The 24,691-nt window shown below is 53.7% G+C and overlaps 2 protein-coding genes across 3 annotated transcripts; one reads left to right on the top strand and one right to left on the bottom strand.

The window, feature by feature from the left end:
* Nucleotides 1–10,036: 10,036 nt before the first annotated feature.
* KCNJ9 (potassium inwardly rectifying channel subfamily J member 9) lies at nt 10,037–13,747 on the top strand. The gene is made up of 2 exons (XM_069478494.1): nt 10,037–10,886; nt 13,416–13,747. Exons 1-2 carry the CDS (start codon nt 10,037–10,039, stop codon nt 13,745–13,747), a joined length of 1,182 nt encoding a protein of 393 aa, XP_069334595.1.
* A 3,412-nt stretch (nt 13,748–17,159) lies between these two features.
* IGSF8 (immunoglobulin superfamily member 8) lies at nt 17,160–24,198 on the bottom strand. 2 transcript variants are annotated; one of them, XM_069480357.1, is made up of 7 exons: nt 23,997–24,198; nt 20,606–20,983; nt 19,443–19,904; nt 18,664–19,071; nt 18,039–18,452; nt 17,604–17,733; nt 17,160–17,429 (listed from the first exon to the last, which is right to left on the bottom strand). In XM_069480357.1, exons 1-6 carry the CDS (start codon nt 24,052–24,054, stop codon nt 17,618–17,620), a joined length of 1,836 nt encoding a protein of 611 aa, XP_069336458.1. In that variant the 5' UTR covers nt 24,055–24,198; the 3' UTR covers nt 17,160–17,429; nt 17,604–17,617. The 2 variants fall into 2 exon arrangements, with proteins under 2 accessions (XP_069336458.1, XP_069336459.1); XM_069480358.1 differs by having other exon boundaries at nt 17,160–17,406; nt 23,997–24,190.
* Between the last annotated feature and the right edge of the window lie 493 nt (nt 24,199–24,691).

Below are 24,691 nucleotides of genomic sequence, written 5' to 3'. Positions count from 1 at the left end.
TCCTCATCACCTCTCACCAGGGTTCCTGCAGCAGCCTTCTAACTGGTCTTCCTACATCCAGTCTTTCTCCACTTTAATAATTCTTAAGATCATGAATTTCTTTATTGAAAAAATAATTAAACACCAATAATGTACATATCTCTCTGAAACACAAAGCTGACCATGTCACTTCCCAGTTTAAAAACCTTCAATAACTTCCAGTTGTCTATAAGTAAAGTTCAAGTTCCTCACCCTGGAACAGAAGGCCCATGGACCTTGTGCCATTCCAGCCCCAACTTCTTCCACTGCCCCTACATACGCAAACCTATTAGCCACTTCCTTTATACTCAAGGTTCTCATGTTCTCTTTCTGTGCCTTGATCTTTGAGCCTTTGTCACTTACATAGCTCCAACTACTGTCTCTGAGTGATGCCCAAATCTCTAACTTCAATCCTACACTCTCTTTGGAGCTTCACTTCCAAGACACCTCCAGTTGTCTCCAGAGGATTCCCCCAACCCGCCTGCCAACTTGACAAAACTGAACTCAGCATCTTCCTTCCAAGGCTGGGAGTGCTTGTGACTTCCTTATTTCTGTGTTACTCTCGGTCAATCAGACCAACAAATTAAAAGTGATCTTTACTCTTCCTCTTCCCCCTTGCTCTGTTCCCCATTCCTAGACACGTCAATTAAGCCACCAAATTCTGTCAAGTCTTCCTCTGTTATATCTGTCTAGGACGTCCTTTTCCATTCCCATGACCACCACTAGGACAGGAAGATCAGTACCAGCCCAGGACATCACCCACCCTTCACCCTTCACTCCAGTCTCAAAGGTAGAGGCAAGCTGTTTGCATCAGGGCAGTCCCTGTGCCCCTGTATCAAAACCCCAAACAGGTGCCCCCTGTTTACAAGTCACAGTCCAAACTCCTTTGCTCAGTTCTTGGGGTGTTCTTCTAAGAGGGGAGGGAAGAGAGACTCAAAGGGCAGGAGCAGAGAGACCTTGTGGTGAAGAGACTCTGAAAATGTTCCTTCCAAATGGCCTTTACCTTTAATCAGAGTGGGGATGGGGCGGGGTGAGATGGGACAATTAGAAAAAGTTTAGAAGTCCTAGAACAGCAGGGATGCGATATTGTGGAAAAGCACACAGTAGCTTCAACAGCACTGTAATGTTCTAATTTTAAAAGAGTAAATTGAGGTTTTTTCTTAAATTATGCTTTCTAACATATGCATATATCCATTATCTATATTCTTTTGTACATATCAAATGTCAGTTTTTAATTTTAACTTTTTTTTTTTTTTTTTTTTTTTTGAGACAAAGTCTCACTCTCTTGCCTGGGCTAGAGTGCCGTGGCGTCAGCCTAGCTCACAGCAACCTCAAACTCCTGGGCTCAAGCAAGCGATCCTCCTGCCTCAGTCTTCTGGGTAGCTGGGACTACAGGCATGTGCCACCATGCCTAGCTAATTTTTTTTCTATTTTTAGTTGTTTGACTAATTTCTTTCTATTTTTAGTAGAGATGGGGTCTCACTCTTGCTCAGACTGGTCTAGAACTCCTGAGCTCAAGCAATCCTCCCGCCTCGGCCTCCCAGAGTGCTAGGATTACAGGCGTGAGCCACTGTGCTGGGCCGAATTTTAACTTTTTTTTAAAAGAGAAGTCCTAGGACAGCCACTAGGAGGCCAACAGGGAAACAGTGATAAGAGGCACAGGAAATTAATATATGTGAGTGTTTCCTATGCAAGATAGATCTTGAGAGAGGGGCACCAAAGTTTAGAGAGGTTAAATGGCTTGCCTATGGTAACACAGCTAGACAGTATTAGATTTGAAGCCATGTATGTTTGACTGGAAAGCTTGTCTCAGGATAATACCAGAGGGAATTTGCATGATGTAAATCTAATCTTGCCAGCTGGAGGCCGTGACTCCTGAGCACACATTGGTACGAAAAATTCTGATGTCCACCATACAAAATGGCAGTCAGAGGAACCCTCTTTCTTTGAGGACTTCCCTCTCTTCTCTCCATTTAGCAATTGGGTCTTCTTTAATCTCAATTTCTCCTTTCAGACTCACTCCTTCCAACTTTGGCTTCATCTATTCTTTAACCTCATTCATAATGTGGCAGGGGCTCCCTCAGAGCAGGGTAGAGGTGAATAGGGTGAGGAACCAGTTTTAGAAGGAGAATCCACAAATGGGCAACAGTTTGAGGGGCTTTTGCTGGGAAAAGCAGATGTGGACAGAGGGGATCAGGGAAGCTTTGGGTTGGGAGGCATGACAAAGGCTCAGAATAGGTAACACTTAACAAGTCAGGGGGCCAGGCATGGTGGCTCACACCTATAATCCTAGCACTCTGGGAGGCCCAGGTGGGAGGATCACTTGAGCTCAGGAGTTTGAGACCAGCCTAAGCAAGAGTAAGACCCTGTCTCTACTTAAAATAGAAAACTTAGCCAGGCACTGTGGCACACACCTGTGGTCCCAGCTTCTCAGGAGGCTGAGGCAGGAGGATTGCTTGAGCCCAGGAGTTTCAGGTTGCAGTGAGCTACAGTGATGCCACTGCACTCTACCCAGGGCAATAGAGCAAGACTGTCTTAACAAAACAAAACAAGTCAGGGGAATGGCTGGAAAGAATAGAGACACTGACATGGCTCAACATAGGATTTCAAGTGGCATTTTGGTGCTCAGATTCCACAGTGCTGACCAAATTCCATTTCTAGTGGAGCACCTTGTAGCTGAATGACTCAGGCCACAGAGGAGAAATCCAAAAGAGAGACTGAGCTATATTGCCCCGGTCACTAATGGATCATTAGTAGGTAGACCACCTCCTTTAAACAAATGTGACATACATAAACCCACATTTATAAGACATAAGCTAAGGATGCCCAATTGCACTACTAAAGGATTCTTTCCTTAAACAAAAAAGAAAGATTTTCTTTAATTAGGTGGTTCCTCTAGTACCTTTCCAGTTGAATCCAGTAGATATAAATTCCATTAACACCCAATATACTATGGCAGGAAGGAGGCAACAGGGAATAAAGAAACCACCAGGGACTTGGAATTGAGAGGCCTGGGTCATAGTCCTGACCTCTTGAGACCACTCCTCCCCTGTAAAGTGGAGGCTAACCCTGGAGCACCTGTAAATGTCATATAACTTGTAAATCCTGGCTATCTCTACCAGTCCTAAAAGCAAGACAGACTTGTGTGTGAGAAGCTTCCCATGCTCTTGCTCTACTGGAAGTAGCCAGGTGGGCACAAGCTTGCCAACCTCCGGAGCCCAGCTGGAGCTCTGTCTGCCCTGGAGCTGTGCTCTGCTTCTCCCTATTTCCCTCTAATCTCCAGCTACAGTCATTTGTCACATCCACTCCTTCAACCATATCCCTCCTCTGCTCTGAGTCTTCTAGGGCTCCATCACTCTTGAATTTATACGAATTGTTATAATCTACCAGATTGGCCTCCCTGCTCCACTAAGCTCATTTCCTCAATCATCTCCTGTCTTCCCCATCAAGCTTCCTCTCCTACCTCCAAGCTACTGCACAAGACATCTCGTGATCTTGCTCAAGAAAACCTCCCCAGATTGCCTAATCCCAGGGCTGCCACAAAGACTCCTGCTGATGCGGCAAGTTGAGGACTGAACAGCATTCAGCTTGCCAGTCCTTGCACCCTGGCTTAGACTTGTGTCTGCTGGAGGAAGAGAACTTTTTCTTTCCCCCCAAATGTATCCCCTGCTCTCTAAGCTACGTGCCACAAGGAATGCTTTGCCCAGAGTGGGCTCCTCTTTAGACCAGCAGTGTGGACCCAGCTGTGCCCCTCTTGTCCCCATATTCTCCAGTTCCAAATCCAATCTCCCATCATCACAACTAAATCGATTCCTTGCAAAGATGCTTTCTTTCCCTCATAGTACCTAAAAACCAGGATCTTGCCTATTTTTGTGCGTCATGGTGCCTAAGAAAACTGTTTTTTCTCCTGCCTCAGTTCCCACTCAATTATAAAGAACTGAGGTTAGATAACAGGTAAAGTTTAGGAACTACATGATCAGTAATCAGGTAAGGAAGTGGTAGTCTCCTTCCTTGTCAGAAGGCTAGGTTCAGGGCAGCCTGGATCAAGCAAGGGGCTGGGTGAAAATGCCTTCTGGAGGGCCCTGTCAGCCCTGTGATTCCCCCTCCAGCAAATGGGGCCAGCTCTATGCAAATGTGTTCTTGCCCAGGAGTTTGGTTTCTTCTCTCAGAGCTTCTGGCACAGTGGAACCAACGTGAGCAGCCACTTGGCAGGACAGAGAAGGGCAGGCTAGCAGTCCCCAAGGCTCAGGTGACAGGGCCAGGCCCAGGAGACGGGGATGTTGACTGGGGCTTGAACAGTACTCCTGATGCCAATCTCAGGCTGAAAACTCGATATTTCCACTTGGAATAACAAGAAACATCAGCAAAAGGGCTGAGGAGGGCAGTGCACCAGGAGTGCCCCCTGCAGGTCCTACTGGGCAATGCCAGACAGAGGAAGGTGGCACACGCTGGGTGGGACTTTCAAGAGATCCTTGGGATGATGGTGATGATGGTGACAAGGATGAGCACGACGAAGATGAGGAGGAAGAGGAAGAGGAAGAGGAAGACAGTAGCTAGCATTTACTAAGTATTTACAATGCGTCAGGGGCATGTCCTTATGTAGTCCTCAAGACAACCCCAAGAGATGAATAATATGGCTGTTCTCATTTTTCAGATGAAGAAACTGAAGTTTAGACAGCTTCAGTCACCCAGCTAGTAGTAGACTCAGTTGGGATTTGAATCCAAGTCATTGCCTCCCAAGTTTATGTTATTCAATACCCCCTATCCCACCTTGCCAGCTCACTCCAGGGACTTCTAGCCTAGCCCTCCAGTGTCCGTTTCTGTCTTCCTGCTCCTCTAGCTCACATTTTCTTGTTCCAGCTCTAAGGGAAATGGAGAAGAGTAGATCAATATTTTGGGTATAATAATACCGATAACAACACCACCACCACCTTGCATTTCTACACCACTCTCTGCTTTTAATTATTCTCCTGGGGTAAAATTAACATTGCCATTTCTCCAAATTTTTTTCTGATTTTATCAGTGTAACTGCAGCTATTTTTCTATATAGTCATGATTGATTTATAAGAATATGTTATGTTTTTCTTTTTAATGTACCAGTGTGTTTATATACACATTCACATATATAAGCATAGTAATTATAATGGCTTTACAGGAATCTATTATATTAATATGCCACAGATATTGCATTACTGAGGCAGTGTAACTTCGTGAAAAGAGCATGAGGCTGGCAATACCAAATGCTGGCCAGGCTGTGGAGCAACAGGAAAAAGAAGTCATTTGCTGAGGGGAATGCAAAATGGTACACCCACTTTGGAAGACAGTCTGGCAGTCTCTTGCAAAACAACATACTCTTACCACACAATCCAGGAATCATGTTCCTTGGTATCTATCCAAAGGAGATGAAAACTTGTGTCCACACAAAAACTTGCACACAGATGTTTATAGCAGCTTTATTAATAATTGCCAAAACTCATAAGCAACCAAGATGTCCTTCAGGAGGTGAATGGATAAGTAAACAGTGGTACATCCAGACAATGGAATGTTATTCAGTGCCAAAAAGAAATGAGCTACCAAACCATGAAAAGACATGGAGGAACCTTAAATGCGTATTACTAAGTGAAAGAAGCCAATCTGAAAAGGCTCTATACTGTACAAACCCTACTATGTGACATTCTGGGAAAAGCAGGACCATAAGGACAGTAAAAAGATCAATGGTTTCCAGGGGTTAGTAGGGAGGGAGGGATGACTGGGCAGAGCACAGAGGACTTTTAGGGCAGATTAATATATCATATTAATAATATAATAATATCATACAGACTACTCTGTATGATATTATAATGGTAGATATAGGTCATATACCTTTGTCCAAACCCATAGATTGTACAACACCAAGAGTGAATCCTAACGTAAACTATGGACTTCAAGTGATAATAATGTGGCAATGCAGGTTGATCAGTTGTGAGAAATGTGCCACTCTGGTGGGAAAGTTGACAATGGGGGAGGCTGTGCAAGTGTGCGGGCAGGGGGTATATGGGAAATTTCTGTACCCTCACTCTCAATTTTGCTGTGAACCTAAAACTGCTCTAAAAAAAAATAGTCTTAAAAAAAAATAAAGCACGGGCATGATATAGATGTGGGAGTTTGATTGCTATCTCTGTCCAACTCAGTGACTCTTAGGTTAAGGTAAATCACTTAACCTTTCCTTTTTTTTTTTTTTTTTTTGAGACAGAGTCTCGCTTTGTTGCCCAGGCTAGAGTGAGTGCCGTGGCGTCAGCCTAGCTCACAGCAACTTCAAACTCCTGGGCTTAAGTGATCCTACTGCCTCAGCCTCCCGGGTAGCTGGGACTACAGGCATGTGCCACCATGCCCGGCTAATTTTTTCTATCTATATTTTAGTTGGCCAGATAATTTCTTTCTATTTTTAGTAGAGACGGGGTCTCGCTCTTGCTCAGGCTGGTCTCAAACTCCTGACCTCAAGCGATCCACCCACCTCGGCCTCCCAGAGTGCTAGGATTACAGGCGTGAGCCACCGCACCCGGCCAACCTTTCTTAGTTTTAGTTTCCTCATCTCTAACTGGGGAAAATAATCTCTATCTCATAGTGTTGTCATGGGATGAAATGAAGCATGTGTCTCGCTCATAGCTGATGCCTAATGAATTAGTAGAAGCCCCAGTGTGTGTTTGGGTCTTTCTCCCCCATGAGATCAGGAGCTCCTCCTGGGCAGGGACTTACTCATTTCTGTAACCACCCATCTAACACATTGCCTGGCACTTGGACACCATGAAAGTTTCCTTAGTGGATAGTAAGCCCTAACCTAGGCTTTTCTGTCTGCTGGACATTTGAGTTGTCTCTAAGCTTTTTGCTAGTAACAAAATACATTTCAAAGCCCTGCCGTTTATATTGCCTCATTTTGTCTGCACACCCTGTGAAGCACATGCCCACACTCTGGGAAAGAAGGAACAGCTGTGGTTCAGGGACATGATGTGACTCCTGTGCGTCACATCACAAATCAGCAACAAAGATTAGAACCCCTGGCCTTGCCTCCCTTCCTTGGGTGGTCTCTTTTCCCTCTAGCTACCTCCTTCTGGATCAGTGGCCTCTCCAAAAAATGGAGACTGTGAAGGTAGCCCTGACTTAAAGGCAACACCTGCCCCCCCAGAAGCCCCTGTTAGAGGTGGTGAGCTGCCAGCTTGCAGATGGCCCTCTGAAACCCCAGGAAACCAAATACCTTATTCCCAAACACATCAGAGCCCATATTTCCCAAAGCAAGGAGCTTCTTAGAGAAGAGCCAGCATGCCCGCTTTTCTTTCTTTCTTTCTTTCTTTTTTTTTTTTTTTCCTGTGAGAGGGTGAAGAGGAGAGCTCTGAGTTGTCCAGGAGGAGGGACTTTGACTAAAAATAGCTATGGCGTGTGGATCAGGCCCTAGTGGTACCCAGGACTGGGGAGGGGAGGGGGATGCTCTGGAGCTGTCGCCAGACTGGTTACCGTGGAAACAAGAGAGGAGCAGGGGAGCCTGGGAAGTGGGGATGACACAGATAGCAAGTCCTAGTCAGAGCTGCCGCTACATTTAGGAGAAACGGCGGTGTCTGCGGCTCCCACCCTCCAAGGGGGCCCGTGGGGGGGCGGTGTCAGGGGCATGGACGCCACCCCCCAGGGGTCTCTGCTGCCGGCTACTCTCCTCTCCACGTGCTGTGAGTTGAGTTGTGGGGGACTTGGGGTTTGGGCCCCTATTTCCAAGGCAAGTGGGGGTTAGGGAGGAGCTGGTTCCTGAGGGAGTTTTCACCAGATATCCTTCCAAAAGATAAGCCCCCTTGCTGCCCAGCCCTCTCTAGTGGGAGGAGAAGGGGTCCAGGAAAATGTGGCACTGGGATCTTCTGGACAGGGGTCATAGCATGCACAAGAAATGAGAAGGAGTAGGTTGGCGGAACTGGAATTATTGGAGGGAAGATGCAGTAATCAAGTCCTTGATATTGGGCTAGAGGGAACATTTTCACACCTTTCCTTCCCCATGAGAAAAATGCAGCCCCCCACTCAGGAAGATAGGAGGTGGGACACAATCAAAACAAGATCCTAGGGCAATGGAGAGTGAGAGTTTTGGGGGTGATCAGATATTGGAGTCCCTTCCCCATCCCTGGGCAGAAAGATCTGTCTAAACAGCAGACTGGGGGTCAGATTACCTAAGACCTTGAGAGAACATCTGGAAGCCCACCTGGAGCTAAAGCTAGGATGAATGGTATCCGGGTACTTTCCTGCATGACCTGGGGTCTCTGAGCCAGTTAAAGCTTACAGGTCACTGCCGAGGACACTCTGAGCTAAAGGGATGGAAAAGGAAGCTCATTGTTGGAGGAGAGGAAGACCCTAATCTGTCATTGTCATGGGGCTCCTGGACTCCATGTCCACTGACTCCATGGAAAATAAATGTAGGGGTTGCCCCTAAGCTCTAAGATGTCTCTTTTTGGTTTGTCTTCCTGCTTTCTATCCCAATACACACACACCACTGCCCCAAAGGTTTGGCTGCAGAGCACCTCACTCCATAACTTAAAATTCTGGAGTGCAGGGTTTAGAGTCACATATCCAGGCAGTTTCTCCCCAGGATCTGGTCAAATATCCAGACCATCTGTGTGATCCTTATGTCACACTCCTCCGTCCTCCATCCCACCCCCCTCACTTCATCCCAGGTTTCCTTGGAGTGGGGGAAGAGAACGATTCCCAGGAAAGAGAAAGGAAGGTTGAAGAGTCCCAAATCCTTATTCTAGGGGACCCTGGGTGCCTAATAAAGGGTTCTGGACCTCTCCCCAGGCAGATTGCAGCACGGGAGCTCCTCAGGGAGAATTTAAAACAAAATCAGGTGCATTTTGCTTGGAATGTGGGCTTTGGGGCATATGGCAGGTAGGGGCGGGTTGATGTTAGGATAGTCAATGAGAAGTAGGAGGCTGGGGGAAACAAACTAGAAGGGGTGGGGAAATAAATGTGGGTGCTTAGTGCTTCACTTGGTCTGATCTCATGTCTCTCAAGGACAGGATACTAGAAGGATACAAACCTAACTCTTGACAAACTCTGTGCTTCCTTTACCCCAGCTGTCTCTGCTGATCTCATATCCTCTAGTCCCCCTCCCCATTTTCAGGTTCTCTCCTCAGGGGAAATGGGTTGACACAAGGGCAGCAGTGATCATGGTTAGGACTCAAGATTTCCAGGGGGACTTTTCTAACCTTCAGCCCGAGCTTTCCACAGCTTCCCATCTCTCTCCTTTGTCAGCTTGTTGAGGGGAGGAAGATGTGGGAGGGTGTAGAGTGAGTGAGATCCAGGGACGGGAAGAATGGGAAAGAATTTCTGTGGGTCAATCTTGGGGTGAACTTCCAAAGAGTCTGGTTAAACCTGCAGGTTGCACTGTGGGGAACAGTCACAGGGGCTGCACTGACACCAGCCAGGGAAAGGAGGGCAGAAGTCCCTAAGGCAGGGAGGGCTCCACACAGCAGAAGAGAATTAACCGCCTGCCCCAAAGAGCCCCCAGTCTAATGATTTCATGAAACTAACTCCCGGCCTGAGTCTTCTGCCCCGGAATGCCTGTGAGGTGCTGCACACCCCAGCTAGAGGTGGTGGCACCAAGATCTCTGGTACCTCCTTCCCCTGGACATCATTCTCAAACTTGCATAGTGCCATTCAGTTCACTTACATTATCCCATTTGATCCTCACAACTTTTTGAGCGTTGGGGAGCAGCTAGGGCTGTATGTATTGTTCCCATTCTACTGATGCAGAAATGGAGGCTGAAAGACACAAAGGGACTCGCCCAGGGCCACCGGGCACCCGGCGCTGGCCCTGATGTCTCCCGTGTCCCCCTCTCCCGCGGGTCCATTAACTAGGAAAATCTTTATTAAGCCCCTCCAGGACCCCCCGCGCCACCGAGGTGCCCAGCGAGGGGCCGCGGGCGGCGGCTGCCCGGGCCCCCAGCGCTCTGCGGGTGTCCGCAGCGCTCGCACTGACGCCGCCGCCGCCGCCGCCGCCGCCGCCGCCGCCATGGCGCAGGAGAACGCCGCCTTCTCTCCCGTGCCCGAGGAGCCGCCGCGCCGCCGCGGCCGCCAGCGCTACGTGGAGAAGGATGGCCGGTGCAACGTGCAGCATGGCAACGTGCGCGAGACGTACCGCTACCTGACCGACCTGTTCACCACGCTCGTGGACCTGCAGTGGCGCCTCAGCCTGCTCTTCTTCGTGCTCGCCTACGCGCTCACCTGGCTCTTCTTCGGCGCCATCTGGTGGCTGATCGCCTACGGCCGCGGCGACCTGGAGCACCTGGAGGACACCGCGTGGACGCCGTGCGTCAACAACCTCAACGGCTTCGTGGCCGCCTTCCTCTTCTCCATCGAGACGGAGACCACCATCGGCTACGGGCACCGCGTCATCACCGACCAGTGCCCCGAGGGCATCGTGCTGCTGCTGCTGCAGGCCATCCTGGGCTCCATGGTGAACGCCTTCATGGTGGGCTGCATGTTCGTCAAGATCTCGCAGCCCAACAAGCGCGCCGCCACGCTCGTCTTCTCCTCGCACGCGGTGGTGTCGCTACGCGACGGGCGCCTCTGCCTCATGTTCCGCGTGGGCGACCTGCGCTCGTCGCACATCGTCGAGGCCTCCATCCGCGCCAAGCTCATCCGCTCGCGCCAGACGCTCGAGGGCGAGTTCATCCCGCTGCACCAGACCGACCTCAGCGTGGGCTTCGACACGGGCGATGACCGCCTATTCCTCGTCTCGCCACTCGTCATCAGCCACGAGATAGACGCCGCCAGCCCCTTCTGGGAAGCATCACGCCGCGCCTTGGAGAGGGACGACTTCGAGATCGTCGTCATCCTCGAGGGCATGGTGGAAGCCACTGGTGCGGGCGGGCAGAAGAGGGGAGCGGGGTTAGCAGGGGGTGGGCAGGGCAGAGGAAGACAGGGGAAAGAAGAAGGGCCAGGGGAAGGGAGGGTGGATGGAAAGGCTGGTGGAGGCTGAGAGGTGACGTGAGGGGGACCTGGGTGGAGGCTGGGGGTGTGGGGATGAACCGAGTGACTCTGCGGAGGGCCAAGAGAAAGCTTGGAGGAATTCTCTTAAATGGCACTGGCTGGGGGCCCTGGGCTGAGAGTTTATGTGTCACTTGGAATAGGAAGAGTGGTAATGATAGCTGTGTAGTGCATAGTTCCAAAGCACTTTACAGCTCTGAGTGCATTTAATCCTAACAACAATCCTCTGAAGGTAACTTCTTGTCGTTATGCTCATTTTTAAGAGATTGCCCCTAAAGAAATGTTAAGTGTATTGTCCACTGTCCTAAGCCAATAAGTAGCCATGCCTGGATTGGACACAGGTAGTCTGGCTTCAGCATTTAGTGAAGGGGTTAGGTCAGGATTTTTCTCATTGCGCAGAGATTAAGGTTCCTGGAATTTGATGGTGAAGGTTTTCCATGGCCTGAGTTATTCCTAGGCTGAACATTAAGGAGAGGTTAGTACCTGGGCTCACTTCTGCCTCAGTTTCCCCATTCCTCAAAAGACTCTCAATATCCACTGACAAGGGAAATAGGGAACTGGAAAATCACCTGTGATGTCAGAACCTCCAACTCAGACACAGTGAAGGGTTTGGAATAGGTAGGAAAAGACCAGCATAGGAGCTGCAAATGAGATCTCTCGGGACTTGAGATCTAGAAGTTGGATGAGGATAGAGAAACTGCAGGTGGAGAACCAAAGGCCCACTAGGGGGCGCTGCAGTTCCTGCCTCTGATGCTCCCTGCTGTTTTCTCCTGCAAGCTGACGCCTTCAGGTCCTTTCCCCGCCCTTCACGCTGAGCCTCTGCTTCACACTCCCACCCCAACCACCCCTAAATGTTTCCCACTCCTCCTTCACCCCAACTGGGCTCCCCCAAGCTATTTCCCCTTCCCCCACACACTCCATTCCCTTCCCTTCCTCTCTCCAGCTTTCACTCCTTTTTTGCCAGTATCTCAGGCAGGCCCCTTTCTTCCAGGGAAGTTCTTGTCTGGCCCTCTTTTCCCTCCCAGCCCCTTCCTCTCTTCCTCTCAGCCCCTCTCTCCCGGTGTCCCTTATGCCTCTTCTTCCCCTCTCCCACTGGACACCTGCTGTTCCAGCCTTCACCAAAGAATACCAATGTCCCCAAGGTTGTCTCAGGGCCAGGCTTTCAATGTTGAGAGCCAGTCTCTGGTTAGCAAATGTTCACTCTTCTCTTCCCTCTTGTTCTGAGATGGACATGGGTTGGGGGAGAGACCCTGGGGTAGGAGGAGAATGACCTGCCCTGGGGTGTGCACTGACCCAACAGGGAAAACAGGACACAGGCCCAGGGCAAGGAGGACTGAGGAGGGTGGGGTGGAGAAGATAGAGATGGAAGCATGTCTGATTTTTCTAGAGAGATAAAGCTGGAAAGGATGGTAATATTTTGGGTAAGAGAGTCAGGATTCAAAATGCTTTTGAAAAGCAAGAATAATGAGCCAAAACCCAACCAGATGACATTTAAAAGGAATAAATATAAAATTCTACATTTAGGCTTTTAAAAAATCACTTATGTAAGCACAGCATGGAAGAGCTCTGGTGAAAAAAGAACTGGGGGTTTTCGTTGGCCGATGTCGTAGTAATGTGATGCAGCCTCCAAAAATGTTTATGTAATGTAATCTCGGGCCCTATTAGTTAAAACATCATAGCCAGGAGAGATGGTGAGCCTTCTCTAATGCACAGATCAGACCACAACTGGAGAATTTATCACACTCAAAATACTTCCAGGGTCTTCCTTGACCATTCTGGCTTGCATTCAAGAAAGTAAAATTTTGGGGAAGCCAGATCAAATGAGGAATGGCGGAGGGAGCCAGAGATGTTCAGTGAAAAAGAGAAGACATGAGAGAACCTGAGGTTCCTGTTTTCAGACACTCACAGGCATGTCAACTGGGAGGGAAATGAAACAGAGGGGAGGAAAATTTTAGCTCTGCATAAAGACAATCCAACTATTAGAGCCATCACACACAGGAGTGGGCTCTTTATGAGGTGATGAGCTGTCATTCCTGGGAGGTAATCAAGTACAAGCTAGATGTCCATTGTTGGGAATGTTCCAGTGGGGAGCCTCGTATGGAGTGGGAAGTTGGACTAGATGATCCCTAAGGTTAGTTTCAAGGTTCAGTTTCTCTGGTTGGCATCAGCAAAGGAGAGGGGCAGGGGAAGTAGGGCTGGAAATTAAGAGGAGTGGGAAACAGAAGAGGTGAGAGAGTTAGCAAGCACAGGAGTTGGGGAGGGGGAGAAGATGGGCCAAACCAGAGGGAGGTGGGGGGCCTTGGGGAGGCATGGGGAAGGGTGCTGGGAACAGGGCTGTGGAATGAGAGGCAGGAGAGGGAAGCCTGGGGCTGGGAGCTTCCTGACTGTGCCCCTCCCCCCAGGAATGACATGCCAAGCTCGGAGCTCCTACCTGGTGGACGAGGTGCTGTGGGGCCACCGCTTCACATCAGTGCTGACCCTGGAGGACGGCTTCTACGAGGTGGACTATGCCAGCTTCCACGAGACCTTTGAGGTGCCCACGCCCTCGTGCAGTGCCAGGGAGCTGGCAGAGGCTGCGGCCCGCCTCGACGCCCATCTCTACTGGTCCATCCCCAGCCGGCTGGATGAGAAGGTGGAAGAGGAAGGGGCAGGGGAGGGGGCCGGTGGGGAAGCTGGGGCTGACAAGGAGCAGAATGGCTGCCTGCCACCCCCAGAGAGTGAGTCCAAGGTGTGACCAGTTTCCTCCAGATCCCTGTGGCAGACCGGGGGCCAGACACAGGTACGTGGGAGCTGGATATCAAAGGTGGAGGAGGAGGAGGCAGGCAAGGTCCCCGGAAATGTGCCAAAGTTAGAGAGTCCCCTTCAGAACCTTGAGTCTAGGATCCACTATGGAAGGGATGGGTCCTGATTTCAGGAAAATGGAGGGTGGGGATGGGTGAACGTACAAGTCTGTCTGTGTTTGACCTTCACATCTGTTCATGGGTGGATGGATGGACAGAAGGATGGACTTATGGGGGCTGGAGGAGAAGGTGGTGGCAGGTAAAGACAGCTGATGGGATGGGTAAATGGGCTGATGATGGTTAGTACACTCAGGACCGCTGCTAACCCATAGAGCACCTTGGTGCAAATCTTAGAAGGCAACCTTTTCCTCCGGACAGATGCCGCCTCAAACCAGGGTTCATGGCTTGGGGAACAGAGTGTGGGATGGATTGCAGAACCCACTAGCCTCTTCAGCCAGCCTCCCTGGGTAAGGCACACCTGTCTAACTGGACACGGTGGCCCAAGCTGAGCCAGAGGAGACATATCTGGACAGAAGTGGCACAGATGAGGAGGTGCCCTCCCAGCTCCACCCCTACCATTGTGACAGGCTGCACAGGAGGGTGAAGGGCTGCAAGGCGGACCTTAGTCCATGGGTGGGTGTAGGGAAGCAGGCCGTGGTGGGAGATGCTGGAGCGGGGTCCCTGGAACAGGAGATCAGGGGTGGCTATTTTCCAACAGTGGAGAGAGATTATAGGTACCAATGCAGAGGCAGGAATAGAGAGAGAGATTCTGAGGAGGAAGAAGGGCCAGGGGAGAGATCTAGAAAGTGGGTTCACTAGAGCCAGGACACAGGGGGGCCCTGGGAAAGCAGAGTTTGTTCCTGGGTCACAGTGGGGAGGAGTCATTTAAATCATTGACTGGATGCCACATGCAGTGGACATTCAAAGACCTGGTTCCTATCCTGGGAATATAGGGCACCTGAGAAAACAGAGGAATCCACATGTGGATTCAAAATGAGATGTGGTTCAAAATGAGATCCTGCACAATCTCTTGGAGCAGAGGGTGGGAGGGTTTGGGTAATCTGAAAGCTAGGGCTTGAATAAGGCGTAGGGGATGATGGAAGCCAGCAGTTAGAAGACATATACCTGGAGGGCTTGTTAAAAAACGGATTTCTGGGCCTCACTCCCAGGGTTTCTGCCCAATAGGTCTGGAGTGGAGACCAAAAATTTGCATTTCTAACAAGTTCCCAGGTCATTCTGCCGCTGCTGGACTAGGGACCACACTCTGAGAACCGTTGCTCTGAGCAAAGCCTTGGTGGTCAAAGGAGATGGGCATACAAGCTGGGGAGTGGCTGAGAAGCTGAGGACCCTCTGGGACAGAGCATGTAAAGGGTGGAGTATCGTGTGTGGGAAAGGGGACCAGAAGCCCAGGCTGAAGAGTTTAACTTTGGGCCCAGGAACTCAACTGTCAGTGGAAAGGGGGCAGTGACAGCAGAAGTGGCGTCTGGGAAGAAGAGTGGGCCAGAGGGGCAGGAGGGAGCAGTTGGAACTCAAAGGGATTCCTATGGAGGTAGTGGGGTGCTGGGGTAGGAAGGGCTTCAGTGGCAAAGGGTAGACTCCCTTGTAGGATGGAGAGGCAGGATTGAATGTGGGAGGAGATGTGAGAGGAGTCCAAACTGCTGGATGTGTGTATGGCCAGCTGTCAGCCCAGCTGGGACGGGGCCCCTAGAGACACATATTCCCATCCCACTGCCACCCCTTTCCTGGTCTCAATCCAGCCACCAGCAGCAGCCCCCTGGATGGTGAGGGAGAGCAGTGACAAGTTGAGAGGGGCAGAGGGCTGAGGGGACCTGAGGCTGGCCTCCTGGAGAAAGCGTAGGCCAGGCAAACACGACCTCTAATGGGGGGCCCCAGGCCCACGGCAGCCCTGCCCCAGCAAGGACCTCCTCCCTCGGTCCTGGCCACACCCCACTCCTGTCCTTTAACAAAAGTTCAACCCCCTTGGGGGAAGCACCCCAGTCTGCTCTGTTCCAGGCTGGGCAGCCGGGGTCCCGTGGGGCAATGCACCTCCTGGAAGCAGGAAAGGGGGCCATGGAGGGAGCCCATCCCAGCTTGGGTCCACTCAGAGAGGACCCACGCCCCAGTCCCTGCCCTTCAGCCTAGGCGTGGACGTCTTTGCCCCAAGTCACAGGACCACCTGGGTCACCCTTAGTCAAAGATGAGGTCCTTGAACCCTGGCATTGGCTGGTTCCCAAGAGCAGATGTTGGGTTGGGGAATGGAGACACATTTGGGTTTCACTCAGTGAAACAGGTGGAGTCTGGACAAGAGAGGGCGGGCTGCGTGGCATCCGCACACACTCGCATGGTAGTTATCACACTGCAATTGAACAGGCAGAGGAACTGAGGCTGCAGCAGGCCCCTCCTGCCCCTGCAAGTCACTGAGACCTTGCCACACCTCTCTTCACCACTGTCACCACTCAGGGCACCACTGTACAGTGCAAAGTCAGGAGACCTGGGTTCTAGTCCTGACACAGACTGTTGCTAATTAGTTCTATGACTCTGGACAAGTCACATCACTTTTCTGGGCCTCAGTTTCCTCATCTGTAAAAATTACACTTAGCAAACTAGTAATGCTCAATAAATGTTTAAATAACTGAATTGGAAAAGGTAGACTGGATGCCTCTTAAGGTGCAGTGCAGCTAAGAATTTCAGGATCAGAGAATCCTTAGGCAAAGAAATTCAGGGAGCCCCTGGGGTGCTGGAGGAGGGGGGAAGTTGGCAGGGGGGAGAGGGGAGGGGAGGCTCTGGGGGTGGGTGTATGCAGGTGCAGGACTCTGTGTACCCAGAGGCCCTGCCCTGACTGATGTAGTCCCTGCCACCCAGGCTCCAGGTGGCTGGGTTCTGGGGCTTCTATTCTGCTGCTGTCAGACAGAATAATTAAGGTCAGAAGGAAAAAGATTGCGGCCCAAGGGCCTGTTGGGAAGAGTCAGGTCCAAGACAGCCCGAACAGGAGAATGAGTCAGGCAGAGTGGGATGGAGCCTTGAAGCTTGGAAAGGGCCCTGTCCCTGGAAGCCCCTGCCCTGTAACATAGGAGGGGGCTGAGGAAGGGGGCTGCCAAGCTCAGCTGGAACCCACCCTCCCTTTCTCTGTCCCCATCTCCAAGTAGGAGTCCAGTCCAGAGCTAGCTCAGCACTGACAGTTCAGGCAGCAGATGGAACCCAGGTGTCCCCTCTGGGCTGGGTGGCATGGTCCACGGAGGCCAGATGGTATTTGTGGTGGGAAGAGAGACCTGGGTTGTCCAGAATAGGTTGTCAATGCCCAATAGCCTCCCAGCTACACACCCCCAGCCTTTTACAGCCTCACGGCAGGGGAAGATATAGCCAGGCCTGGATTTTATAAAACAAGTTTATTCACATTTTAGAAAAACTAATTCCAGGACAGGGAATGGCCTCCCTGTTGGATGGGTATGCAGGAGGGGTGTGGGAGGGAAGGAGTGGGGAATGGGGGCCATGCCTCCCACTCTGGGTGGAGGGAGGTCAAATAAATTAAAGGAAGTTGGACAGAGGGAGGGGGTATCCAGGCAACCAGAGGAGAGCTTGGAGCTAGGCTGAAGACAGTCGACACCTGCAAGAACTGGAGAGAGAGCGTGGTGTGGGCTAAGGGCAGAGTGCCCTGTGTGAGGCTCCTTCTTGGCCCTCGCCTGCTAACAGGCCCCTGTGGAACTGAGCTGGCTGCTCCTCCTCTAGCTGGGCCCAGAAGGGAGCAGCTCAGCTCAGGACTTGGGGGTGGGAAGCCTGAGGAAGACAGGGTTGGGGTTTCTTTTCCCTCACCTGGGGAGTGAGGATCACCGTTTTCGCAGCCTCCTCATGAAGCAGCAGGTGATGGTGCCAAGGACGGTGGCACCAGTGACTAGGGCCACCGCTGCACCCACCAGCAGGGGCACGAGTAGGGTGTCCAGGGCTGGGTGAGAGAAGACGGCTGTGTTCAGGAGGTGCCATCATCCTCCACTCCGTCACACTTGTCTCCAGTACTTTCCCCTTCAAGGTCTCTGGACCCGCCTCCTCCACTCACAGACACCCCTTCCCTGCCCACTGCCTGTCCCACTGCATCGGCCATGGAAGACCTGTGCAGACAGGCTGAAAGCTGGATTTTCCAGACTTTTCATGTGATGTGAGGGGGAGGAGAAAGAGGATGGTAGCAGGAGGGTCAGATGATGGGAAGGGAAGAGCAAGGGCATGGGGGCTGAGAGGAAGCAGGGCACTCACCATGCGTGTAGGGGTAGACCGTGACAGGCCCCGAGCGGGCACTGCCTGCCTGGTACCAGCTGTAGTCGGCATGCTGCACCCAGGCGCTGGGAGCGCAGTGGTACACACCTTCGTCCTCGGGCCCCAAGCTGTGTAGTCTCAACCGATGGCTTCGGGGCCCCACCAGCTCCACGCTGACAGGGCCTCCTCCGGGCCGGACCCCCAGCTCTGCTACGCCATCCTGGCCCACGCCACCCACCAGCTGGGCAGGGGTTAAGCTCAGCTCCCCGTCCTCAGGTCGTTCCACCCACCAGCTGGCAGCCAGCCGCAGCCCTGGGGGGCCACCGCGCACAGAGATGTTGCACAACAGGGAAGCAGTCTCCCCCCGGTACACAGTGCCTCCTGCTAGCCATGCCACAGCCTCCAGCACCACACCTGCAGAACAGAGGACATGGGGTCAGAGGGTGAAGGGTCAGGGGACATGGGGTTAGGGCTACTGTCCAAGCAATGCCCAGCAAACTCAGGGTGTTTCCCACAGTCTTGGTAGTCTGAGGAGTATGGGACTGAGGTACGGAGGCAACTGATGCAGGAGAGGGGGCCATGGAAACAGAAGGAAAAGGGTTCTACAGCCCCAATCCCCACTCACCTTCCTCCCGCACGTGCACGGGGAGAGGTCGGGAGCGGGCACTGGCTGCTTCACGAAGCCGGGTCCCAGACCCTCGAACATAGGCTTTGGCGAGGCAGCGGTAGGTGCCTGCGTCACCAGGCCTTGCAGCCTCCAGCCGCAGCCGGTAGGTTCTGGACGCCACCTTCTCCATGGCAATGTGCCGGCCCTCATAGCCAGGGCCCAGGCTGCCCACACCCTCTGTGTCCAACTGGGCTACCAGGCGGCCAGGCCCAGGTGCCCCCGCAGGTGCCATCTCCCAACCCACAGAGTACGCAGCATGACGGCCTGGTGGGGGCAGTGCCCCTGACACATTGCACAGCAGTTCCAGGGGTTCCCCTGGGCCGATCCGACGTTCACCAGGCCCCACTGCCACTGCCAGCTGGCTGGCTGCAACACAGGAGTGGGGGAGGGGTGTCAGGGGGGTAGGAGGGGGCCTGGAGTGCCTGATTCCCCAACTTGCTATTCCTTCCTTGACGGCAGCAACAAGGCCTCCTGTCTGCCCTCATGGGGTATGACTGTCTCCCACCCAGGGGCCTGAATCCCACCCCTCAGCCACAGCCCTCCAATCTTCACACCCAATTTCTGATCAGAGAATACCCGTCATGGGTAGAGAGGAAAGCAATGCTAACGGGGCTGCTCACTCTGTGGAAAACCAGTTCCCCAGAGTCAGACGATGGCCATCTCTTGCCCCCAGTGGCCATGATGCCCATCAAGATACCATCCCTCCCAGCTCCCACAGTGGGATCTGTGGCACTCACACAGCGTCTGCACGTCCACGTGGGCCAGGACAGCCCTTTTCTCTGCGATCTGGGCCCAGCTGCCATCAGGATCCTGAATCCACTCGGTGGCAGTGCAATGGTAGGTGCCTGCGTCCCCCGCCTGGGCACCCCCGACCACCATGCGGTACCTATCAGTCCCTTCCTTGCCCAGCCGCAGCTCCCCTGCAGCCAGCCGCTCAGCGTAGGGCGCTCCGGCCTCCACGGCCAAATCAGACCGGAGTCCCACCACCTCCTGCAGAGTCGCTCGCCCCACTGGCGCCTCAGGCACAGCTCGCCCAAAGGACACTGCCAGGTGTGTGTGTTTCTGTGTGCTTGTCCGTGCCAGGCAGCCCAGAGCCAGCTCCTGGCCCTCGTGCACCGTCAGGCGTGGGGGCGAGGTTGGGGCCTGGCGGCCTCGGGGCCCTGGGGGGGCAGCAGACACCTGCAGCACATCTGGAAGAACTGGAGAGGACGGCTGGAGTGAGGGAGGGCTGGGAGCTGGCAGCCCTTGTTACCGCTTCCTGTGTACAACCCATTTCCCTAAATAGACTGTGAGCTCCTAGAGGGCAAAGATTGCGTGCTGTATCATTTCTTCTGGAACTCAGTGGTGCCAAGTGCAATGCTGGGCACACCATAGGTGCTCAATAAATACTTGTTGAATTTCACAGAACAAGTTCATTGCCTACTCACCCTGATGTTTGAGACTGACCCCTGTTTGAAATACTCAGAAAAGTAGCTCTGTCTTCCTTTTCAGAAGACAAAGAAACTTAAGGAGAATGTCACATGGTCTGACTCCTACCCTACCTTTACTCTCCCCCCCAGATCCAGGTCCTGTATTCTCCAGGAGTAGAGTCTATTCCACCCACCAGGCTTCTCCACCCCCCATCAGGAATGGAGAGGAGACTGGACACCTTGAGGACACTTCCCCTTCTCCCAGGAGGTAGCTTGATATGATAAGAACGCTGGACTAGAATGAGGAGTCTGGGTTTGAGTCCCACACCAGCCACTGATTTGTTGGGTGACTTTGTACAAGTCATTCAACCTCTTTGGGCTTCGAGTTCTGCAGCTGCAAAACCTGAGGGGTAATTACATAGGTCCCTCCTGGCCCTGACTTTTTATCTCGAGGGTAGGTGTGGCCCCAGCCCCATCCCAGGGCCCAGTACCTCTCAGCTCCACCTTGCCGCTGTAGCTGCCCAGGTAGCGGGCATCAGTGGAGGGGGTGTAGCATTCGTAAACGCCAGCATCCTGGGCCTGCAGGCGGGCAATCTTGAGCACCACGGCATCACCCTGTAAGCGCTGCACCTGCACCTCACCAGCCGCCACTCGGGGCCCGAAGATAGCATAGGAGAACTGGGTATCCTTGGTACTGATAATGCCCAGTGCAGCCTCTGGGGCCTCAGGCCTGTACAGGAACCACTCGAAGTCCTGCTGGGCAGGGCCCTCGTAGCCACTCACATTGCAGGAGATGGAGACAGCTGTGCCAGCCACGCGGTACAAGGGCCCCTCGGGGACCAGCACCTCCCGGGCCCAGCCCCCGAATCCTGTAAGGGAAGGCAGAAGGAGTTGGAGATGCCTAACCCCCACCAGCACCATTCTTGACCCCTGCCTGTGAAAGGAAAGGAAACCTGGTACAGCTGGGACCCTGTTCTGAGAACAAGGAAAGGATGCTGGGTCATCAGACACCTGGGGTTCAAGGAAGTGGGTTAGGCCTAGGTTGGCCTCAGAACCCAGCTGCATCTCACTTCTGACCCCTCAGAAGCAGACCCCTGTGGGCCAAGAGGAGTGCATCTGATTCCTGACCTAACCAGTCCTTGGTTCCAGGTGGTCCTTGCTCTGGCCTCACCTCTTTGCCCACCTCCATGTCTGCCATTCCTTCTTCAGGGCCTGGTCAGGGGAGCCTGATGGCTAGGGGAGTCTGAGACTACATGTCCCCTCCTTTGCTTGAGGGGAGCTGGCAAAATTTTGCTCAGAAAGGCTGGTTGGCTCAGCTGTGTCACCTGGGCCAGACAATGGAGCCAGTGGCCCAAGCTGGACGGGGCACAGACCCAGTCAGTCCTCACCACACAATGCCCTCCCCCCCTGCAGCTGTGCCATGAGCTCACTCCTTCTCCCACCCCTCAGGGCTGCCGAGGCAGCTGGGGCTTCTGGGGAAAGATCCAGGCACTGCCCTGGCCTGGGGGCAGAAGATCCCCTCCCCCAGTGCCTGCCAACCTTCTTGGCTAGGCTAGGCTAGCCCAGCTGCCGCACCACACTCCCCAACTCCCTAACAAAACCTTCATTTGCATACGCAGTGCAGTGATTTACGTATGGCTCCCTTTCTGTGGGGATGCACTGAACCCCCAGCTGTCCCTTCTCATCTTGGCTCAGGGGCCAAACCTCTCTGCCTCACCCTACCCCAGCAGATACTCCTGGCAGCCCTGGAGGGCTAGGCTTCTCCCTTCTCTCCTTCCATGGACCCTCCCCCCATTTTACAGGTGAGAAAGGTAAGGCAGGAGAAGTACAATGTCTTGGCCAAGATCCTGCTATTCCTGGATGGCTCCCGCAAACCCCTGCAGAGGGACAAAACCAGGGAGGAAGACAGGGAAACTCCAAGGCCAGGCCTGAAGGGACTGACCTCACCAGCCAGAGTATCACTGCCAGGCCTCCCAGGGAATATCCCTGGCCTTTCTGTAGGAGTTAGAGGAAATACCCAGGAGTCTGTGGTCAAACTCTGCCCTCCAGTTCCTCTAGAATGGCTCCTCTGAACTACTCGACACCCTCAGCTGGGCTCTTAGCCCCTTCCTTCTTCCTCTGGCTGAGTCACGGGAAAACTCGTGGTCTGTTGGTTAGGGCACAGGCTGGGAGTTAGGAGGTCGGCTCCCACCCTCATTCCCACCCCCAGCTGTATGGCCTGGGACTAAGTCCCTTCCTCTCCCAGGCCTCAGTTTCCACACTGGAGAAGGAAGAGCTCCCAGCTCTGACAGTGAGTGAGTGTGTGACTCAGGAGGCCTCTGCCCCAGGCAGTTTCATAATCGGGAATGCAGGTGGAGACTGCCCAGCTGACACCTTCCCTGGCTGCCTGAGGGCAGACTCTGCTCTGAAGGGCCCCCTCCCACCTTCCTGGCTCCACAACTGCTGAGGTTCGGAGATCCCCATGGGAAAGTCACCCCCACAGCCTTAGGAAATCAGCTGCCACTAAGCTCTCTCTCCCCAGACAAGCCCCTCCTCTATGTTAGCAACAGAAGGGAAGGGAGAGCAGAGGCCTGCTTTGGAGTTAGATCTAGGTTCAAATCCTAGTCCCAACACTCACTAAATGTGTTCTCTGGGGCAAGTGACTTCATTATCCTCACCTTTGAAACGAATACGGTAGGTGCTTAGATCTCAGGTTCACTCCTGTGAACTGCACTTTCCCCCCCTCCCCTGGGCTCCTCCCTGCTCCATGCTGCCCACTGGGGAAAACAAGCCAAGTGCTAGGCAACTGGCCCCACAGCTCTTTCCTCTCTGTACCTCCTCCTGCCTCCTGCCCAGGGCCCCAAGAAGAGGACTCATCCTAGCCTCATGGGGCCCAGGAACCGCAGCAAGGGAAGACTGCTTAGTGCCACTGTGGAGCTCTGGTCTGGAAATAGGCAGCTAGGGCTACCATCGGCCTCTGCCTTGACTACAGCAGCTCTGAAGTCACTACCAACATCCCCAACCCCCACAATGCACCCTCATTTCAAGGCCTTCAGTCTTCTCAACATGTGTACAGGCAGTGTCACTGTCTCCATGCCACACTCTTCCCCAGGCCACCTCCTACAGGGAGCCCTCCAGTTCAAGCCAAAAACAATTCTGCTATCACTACCCCCATGCACCCAGGCAAGGTTGGCCCAGAACACCCCACCATAAACACCCACCATGACAGACACAGGGTGTTTGGAGATCCCAGGATCAGTCTCCATGGAACCTGGTTTCTCCTGAGGCAAGGAAGCTGGGACTAAGGGGGTGTGACAACTGGTGGGAGGCTGTAGAGCCAAGTGCATTTGGGAGAGGGGAAGAAGGGCAAAAAGGAACCCAGCAGAGGGTGGAGATGCAGTGAGAGAGGGAACTGTCCCCAAACTACGATGATGGGGAGGGCAATTAGGAGAGATTTACTTCAAAGACCGTGGGCAGAACTGGCCCCTGGGCTTCCAGCCAACTCTGGGTCAATTATGAAGCCAGGCAGGCACTGCCCACGCAGGGCGGGCACCCAAGGCCAGTCCTGGAGCTGAGTGTGGGGCAGAAAGGAGTCACAGCATTTGGCAGAGCGACCCCAGGACTTGGGTATGCCGGCTGAGAAGTGAGGCCTGCCTCTGAGGCCTGGCAGTGCCTGGGGCGGCACCTCAGTGGGTCCTAGCCCGGGGCCTAAAGCTGGGCACCCTCACTCTTCTCTTGACTGGCTCGGCAGGTGGCCACAAGGGGCAGCTGGGCGCGAGCCTGGGGAGGCTGGTGAAGGGGGGTGTGAGGGGCCCCAAAATGCTGAGGAGGCGAGCCGGTCTGGGTGCCGGGTGGCAGGCACCTGCCCGGTGGGGCCGGAACCGGGACCGGGGCCAGGCTTACCCAGCATTAACAGCAGCAGCAGCGGCGGCGGCAGCGGCGTGGGCCCGAGGGCGCCCATCCTGCGCGGCCGGCTCTGGGGAGGCTCCGGGGGTCGGCGCGGGTTCTGGGGGGCCGGAGCCGCGGGGGGCGCATGCCCGGGTGGGGGGCAGGAAGCGGGGCAGCGAGGCGTGGGTGCGCCGAGCGGAGCTGAGCGGGAGCTGCCAAGTCCCCTCCCTCCTCCCCTCCTCCCGTTGCTTTCCCTCCCGCCCTCTGCAGCCTCGGAGACCATCCCCGCCCGGGTTCCCGCCCCGCCCCGCGCGGGTTCCCGCCCCGCCAGACTCCAACCGGGGCTCTGCACTGGGCCCCGGCCCCGCCCCGGCCCCGCCCCCGGCCCTGGCTCCGCCCCATCCCCCGGCCCCCGAGGGCTGGTGGCGCCTCAGCTCCTCCTAATCCCCGCCCACCTCCGCACCTGCCAACCTTTCCCAGACAGTGGGTGCAGGGGCCCTGGGGTTGAGGAGGTAACTGTGGCCACGCACTTAGAATCCAGTTATTTGCTCTGAGCCTGTAGTCCTCGCTCAAACCCTGCTGAAGTGGCGGTGGGCGGGACGCCGGAGTTCCCGAACGTGAGGGGTTTGAGCTGAAGGACGCTTCGGGGCTCCGGAAGGTCACTGGAGACCTGTTTGTGTCCCCCTCAGAGGGCAATACCAAAGGAAAAT

The sequence above is a fragment of the Eulemur rufifrons genome, chromosome 8 (assembly GCF_041146395.1).
Source record: "Eulemur rufifrons isolate Redbay chromosome 8, OSU_ERuf_1, whole genome shotgun sequence".
Taxonomy (NCBI): Eukaryota; Metazoa; Chordata; class Mammalia; order Primates; family Lemuridae; genus Eulemur; species Eulemur rufifrons.
This window is presented reverse-complemented; position numbering and strand designations above follow the sequence as displayed.